This window comes from Frankliniella occidentalis, unplaced genomic scaffold (genome assembly GCF_000697945.3).
Source record: "Frankliniella occidentalis isolate FOCC.00 unplaced genomic scaffold, Focc_3.1 Scaffold1084, whole genome shotgun sequence".
Classification (NCBI taxonomy): Eukaryota; Metazoa; Arthropoda; class Insecta; order Thysanoptera; family Thripidae; genus Frankliniella; species Frankliniella occidentalis.
In genome coordinates this window covers 1-5,752 of record NW_026268190.1, presented here as the reverse complement: position 1 = coordinate 5,752, position 5,752 = coordinate 1, and the positions used below count along the sequence as shown (strand labels likewise).

General features: G+C 64.5%; 1 protein-coding gene and 1 non-coding gene across 3 annotated transcripts; both read left to right on the top strand.

Annotated features, from left to right (window-relative positions):
• Positions 1 to 294: 294 nt before the first annotated feature.
• On the top strand, positions 295 to 5,700 carry LOC113204261 (glutamate receptor-interacting protein 2; the record flags this gene model as incomplete). Of its 2 annotated transcripts, none has more annotated exon segments than XM_052275875.1 (13): positions 295 to 1,348; positions 1,455 to 2,070; positions 2,140 to 2,303; positions 2,390 to 2,494; positions 2,580 to 2,757; positions 2,852 to 3,060; positions 3,138 to 3,380; positions 3,477 to 3,701; positions 4,189 to 4,386; positions 4,463 to 4,753; positions 4,830 to 4,958; positions 5,027 to 5,387; positions 5,454 to 5,700. In XM_052275875.1, coding segments are annotated over 13 exon segments (3,276 nt in total), but the record flags the coding sequence as incomplete, so codon positions are not given.
• Positions 4,067 to 4,172, top strand: LOC113204316 (U6atac minor spliceosomal RNA). The gene has a single exon (XR_003303291.1). It is a non-coding gene; the product is annotated as a U6atac minor spliceosomal RNA (small nuclear RNA).
• Positions 5,701 to 5,752: the final 52 nt, after the last annotated feature.

Here is a 5,752-nt window from a genome sequence, read left to right as displayed (position 1 = left end):
GGGTAGGGGTGTAGGGGATGATTGTGCAGTGTGCCGAGTTAATGTTCGCCGGGAAGCCTTTTCTCTGTGGCGGGCGTACGTGTGGGTGGCACGCCGGGGAGCGCTGCTACCGCGCCCACAAATTTGGTACTCGGAGCCAAAACTTTCCTCAAGTTGGCGCGCCACGGTTGCACGGCGGGCGCACTGCGCACTGCTGCGCCTCGACGGGCCGTAAAGAGGCGAGTTTACGGTTGCCTCCCGGGTGTCACCCGCGCCGCGCAGCCCCCCCCCCCCCTCCCTCGAGAGAGAGGCGCGCGAGGCGGGCGGCGCTTTCATGTCAAGTCGATTGAAGTTGGCGGCAATGTGTTTTAATTTAGCAGCACGCCGGCCAATCAGGTGTCACCCCCGGCCCCGCCGGCCACGCCCCGCACCGTGGGGCCGCGCAGTCCAACCCTTTGCGTGTCGGTGGCGTCCGCTCGGGTTGTGCGCGTGCGGGAGAGACGTGCGGGCCAGAGGGAGCCGCATTCTCTGCTGCCCCACCATAGCGCTGCGAGGCCCGCCCGTTCTTTGTTTTCGCAGCGCGCGCGTGTCACTGGCCCGCATCTGCCAGACAGACGTGTGGGAGGGGCGGGGCGGGGTGCGGCTGGCGGGGACGCGACGGGCCCGTCCTGTCGTTCCGCCGTCTGGCCGTCGTATCGCTCGGGGAGGGCGTCGGGCCGTCGGGCCGCCGACGGCTGCGTCAAGCCGTCGTTCCCGCGGGCACGCACACTCCCATAGTACCAGGGCCAGGTCTCGTGGACCGACACCCGCGGTGTGCTCGGGCCCCGGGTGCCAGGCGGTAGGGCATTATGCACTGACAGGTGTCGGGGGGAAGGGGGAGAGTTATCTTCCTTCCGCCCTACCTGTCAAAGTTAACGCCAATGGCTGAACTTCGTGAACAGTGATCGGGCGCCGGGATGGGCGTGACGTAGCGGTCGGTGCCGGGCCCGCGCCCCCGTCCCCGGACGACCCCGTTGGTGCGCGGTCGGAGGCGATCGTCGGAGTCCCGAGCACAGACCCATGTTCTCTTCGCTGCGGCTGGCGCGGAGTCGGAGCACCAGTAGCACGACTAGCTGCACGGGGGGCGGGGAGAAGGAGGCCACCGTCAACGGCGACGTCGACAGGCACGGCGACAGGCCCGGGCACATCGAGCGCCACGTGTACCAGGTGACGCCGCAGGGCCCGCCGGGGCCGCAGCGGCCCAAGCAGACGCACGGCGCGCCGCTCAGCGGGGCGCCCAAGGGCCTGTCGTCCTGCCCCACGTCCCCGCTCCTCTCGGGCAAGCCCCCCAAGACACCCCGCAGCCTCGCGCGGAGGGGCTCCTCGAAATGTGAGTCTGCTGTGTACGGCGGCGTGCTCACGGCTGGCTCGGGGCACGCCACGTGCTGGGACAACAGAAGAACCAGAGGTGGACCAGGTGTGCACTTGTGTTTCAGGGGGCCTCGACAAGGCGCTGTGCCCGTCCATAGGCAGCCTGCGCGACCGGGCCACCCTCGGCTCGCGATGGGACGACGACATCATGGTGGACCCCCTGCGCGGCGGCGGCCGTGGCGGCCGGAGCTCGTCCGACGTGTGCACGTGCTCCAAGGTGACGCGCTTGGCCGTGACGAGGGAGGACGGCTGCCTCGGCATCACGGTGCGGGGCGGCGCGCCCGCCGCGCTGGTCATCTCCAGCGTGCACCCGGGCGGCCCCGCCGACAGGGAAGGCTCTATCCGGCCCGGTGACCGCCTGCTCGCCGTCGACGGCACCAACCTGCAGCTGGCTGACCTGTCCACGGCGCACACCGCACTCCGCGGCCACAAGGCAAACCACCAGGGCCATCACCAGGGCCACCACCCGGGGCACCGCGCGGGTGACTCGGCCGTCGCCGTGCTCACCATCGAGTACTCGGTGTGCGTGGTCGGCGCGGTGGTGGGCGCGCAGGGGCCTCTGCTCGTCGAGCTCGCCCGCCCGCCGACCCACCAGCTGGGGCTCACCCTCCGCACCGACCGGACCGGCTCCAGGACGGCCGTCATTGTGGACGACATCAAGCCGGCCAGCGTGGCCGACAGGTACGTGGTACAGGAGGAGGAGTGTAGACCGTTCCAGGGGCGCTCGGCTCACCCAGGCACTGTCCGCAGGAGCGGGGCGTTGCACCGCGGCGACCAGATCCTGGCCGTGGATGATGTCCGCGTGGAGGGGACGGACCTGGTGGCCGGTGACGTCGCGCTGCTGCTGGCCGGAGGCGGCGAGGGCGGCGCCGTGTTGCGCTTGGAGATCCTGCCGGCACACTGTCTCCGCCCCGGTAAGTATATGTGGCTTCCTGTTACAAACTACGTCTGAACCCCGACCAGACTCCATTCACAGGCCCATGGTTGTCTTTGGCTGCAGCGTCACACCAGCAGTTCGGCGGCGTCCACCAGCGGTCACCCTGCCCCTCCGAGTCGGAGCTCTCCGCCTACAATGCGCTGCGCTCCCTCCGCAGCTACGACAACGGTGCGTGCGCACACCAGGGACGTGTCTTTGGGCTGAGACTCGGGCTCGGCGCACCGACTGACGGAATGAGCATTTCCTGTTTCAGGCTCACTAGCTAGCAGCGCGGGGGGCTCCGGCTCAGCGGGGCTGGTGAGCCACACCGAGAGCCTGTCGGTGGTGTTGCACCCCGAGCCTCTCTCCGGGTACGGCCTTGGCGTCCGTGCATCGGGGGTGTCCAGGACTCCCACCGTGAGCGCGCTGCACCCGGACGGGCCAGCGGAGAGGTATGCAGTGGCCGCCGAGTGGCGACGCAAGTATCCCTGCCGCTGCAGCTTCCTCCCTAAGCCATCTTTCACCACAGCTTCATCTCGCCTTCAGGTCGGGCTGCCTCCAGATTGGAGATCGCATCCTGGCCGTCGACGACAGAGAGGTGGATGCGGAACAGCTGGCGATGCTGTTGGACAGCCCTGGGCCGCCCTTGGCGCTCACGGTCACGTTTTCAGTCGCAGAGTCAGTCGTCCCTGCCAGTGGGGTGTTCACGGTCAAGCTGGCCAAATGCAGGCCTGGCCTCGGGATCACCATTACAGGTAAGTCATCTGACGGTCTGCTCCCGCAGGGCTGTTCTCAGAGTCTCAGCCATTGTTGCTGTTTCTTGCACTTTCAGGCAACAAGTCCGGGGAGTATCTCTACATCTCCGACATCAAGCGCGGATCGGTGGCGCACCGCTCGGGCACGCTCGCCGTCGGGGACCGTCTGCTGGAGATCGACGGCCTGAGTCTGAGCGGCCCGAGTGGACTCGGTCCAGGTGGCAGAGACCTAGGCAGGGCCTTGGACCACGCGGCCCGCATTCTGCACAACAGTGGTGACGTGGTGACGCTCAAGGTCCTCAAGGACGAGGTGCCGTCAGGTGAGTGGCGTGGCGAGCGTGGAGCCTGCAGCCCCGGGCCCAGACCAGAGACGCGAGGCGTCTAAGGGGTTGACTTTGTCCATGCTTTGTTCACAGAGTTGTCCAGCAACTGGAGCGGATGGGGGTCTGCAGCTGGTGGCTGGGTGAGTGGCTGGCCACGCAGCATCGAGTACCCCCTGGAGTGCCCCGGTCCTGTGAGCCCCGCCGAGTACTCCATCGAGTACACCGTGGAGCTGGTCAGACACGGCGGCCCTCTCGGTCTCACCATCGCGGGCTCCGAAGACCCCTCAGACTCAGTCACCATCTCCGGCCTCACGCCAGGTGGGTCTCTGTCTCCTGCCCGGGACCGAGCGCCGCCAGACTTTGAATGTTGGCGCGCTCCCCCCCCCCCCCCCCCCCCCTCCCCACGCGAGGGTGGTGGGGACGGTGCCGACGTAGTGTGAGCGCAGCTCAGGCGTTGCACTCGTTTTGGGAGTCATTTTCAACAAAGCCTTCGCAATGCAAAATTTTACTCGAGAGAAATGCAGCTAAAATTGCTGAAAAATGCAAGGCTGCTGCAGCGGATATCTTTTCGTGTTTGTAGCATTCTTAAAACACCTAAAATGGGTCGTCAAAAGTTAGCTCTCGCTGACGTTTTCGCGTAGGTACCTGGGGTATATATACATTGGTCCGCGACGAGTGTAAACGTGTTGTATGAAAGGAGAGACGGTTAGCACTCCCCTTGACAAGGATGGAATACACATATATGGCTGAGGCACCCAGCTACTCGTAGCAACTCAACCACATTTTTATTTTGGCACAATTCTAGGAGGTCTAGCTGAACAAACCGGGGCACTTCACGTTGGCGACCGTCTGCTCGCCATCAACTGCGAGTCCCTGAGGGGTCGCCGTCTGTCCGAGGCCATCGCGCTGTTCCAGCACTCGGCCGACGTGGTCACGCTGAAGATCGCCCGCGGGCGCCCTGGGGCGCACCTGGCGCAGCGGGATCGCATCCCTGGCGACCACTGTAAGTACTCTACGAACGAAAAGTGCGCAACACCGCGGCTGGGGAACGTCATCCTGGCCATGGCCATGACCCGCAGGTCGTTTGGGCGGACTGGCCTCCTCTCCATCGGCACCGCACCCCGCCATCCCGTCGGTGGACAGCGCCGTCGAGTCGTGGGACTCCTCCCCCTCGCAGCGGAACACTTCTCCGACGGGCACGCCCTGTCCTGGAGGGCCTGGTGTGGGGGCCAGGGTCAGGCTCACCCCGCTCCCTGCAGGCCCGCTAGGGCCGGGACCCCCCGCGGGGCCCGGCGGCGGCCCCACGCCGGGCCAGCCCCTCTCGCGCAGGGCAGGGAGCTGCCCCAGCCTCGACTGTTTGCTTCAGACGGGTATGTAACTGTACGGGTTCGGCACGGTGCTCATATACAATGTGTGCGTACTAAACGACTGACTCCGACTCCACAGAAACGACCGGCAACAACGCTGAGTGGGACGGGTCCCTAGAAGACTTGGACTCGGCAGCAGCGACAGCGGCGGCCACCCAGTCGCGCACAGTGGCTGCTTCCTCGGCAGACATGGGTGCGTTAGCTATTGGTAACTTTCAAGTTCTCCGTATTCTCAAAGCTTATTCAAAAATACTGAAATTGATTATCTGCCTACAGCTGACGACTGCGTAGCCATGCCACCCTCCTCCCCGATCTCGCCGCCTGCCAACTTTCGGCAAGGCCTCATCCAGGGCCCATGGGACGGCCACGGTCAGGGCCTGGGTCATGCGCTGGAAGCGCCCCCGTGGCCGAGACCAGGGCTGCGGCCACCCCCTTCCCCCTCGCCCGGAGTAGGGCGCCTAACCGCCGCCAAGGCGCTAAACAACGACTGGCAGCAGCGACAGAGGCAACAGCAACAGCAGAGGGACGCTGCCGTGGACAACCTAGTCACTTCAACGAAGTTGTCTTCATTCCAGTGGACCAACAATAACGGATCTCTGCAGCGACAACGGGAGACTGACTCAGCCTCGAACGACAGGTAAGGCTCATACAGTTGCAAGTGTCAACGTCGAGCCACACGGTTCTAATAAACCTCCATTTACAGTTCTCTGCGCAATCTGGACGACTTCTCAGAGCTTAATAACAATCTCCTGAGAGCACGAGAGCGGTCCGTGGGAGGCGGTGGTGCTCAGCTACATCAGGCAGGAAGACATTTCATTTTCAATGAGCAGCTCGACTTGGAAGTGAATAGGGGCAGAGCCTCATCCCTGTTACTTGAGGAATCTGCGGCAGAGGCCTTGCGACCCAAAGACCTAGATCAGAGCCTCCAAAACCCCATGGAACTATATCAGGTAAATCAAGTTTTTACTCCAAGGTTTTCCACTCCATTTTAAAGAAATTCAA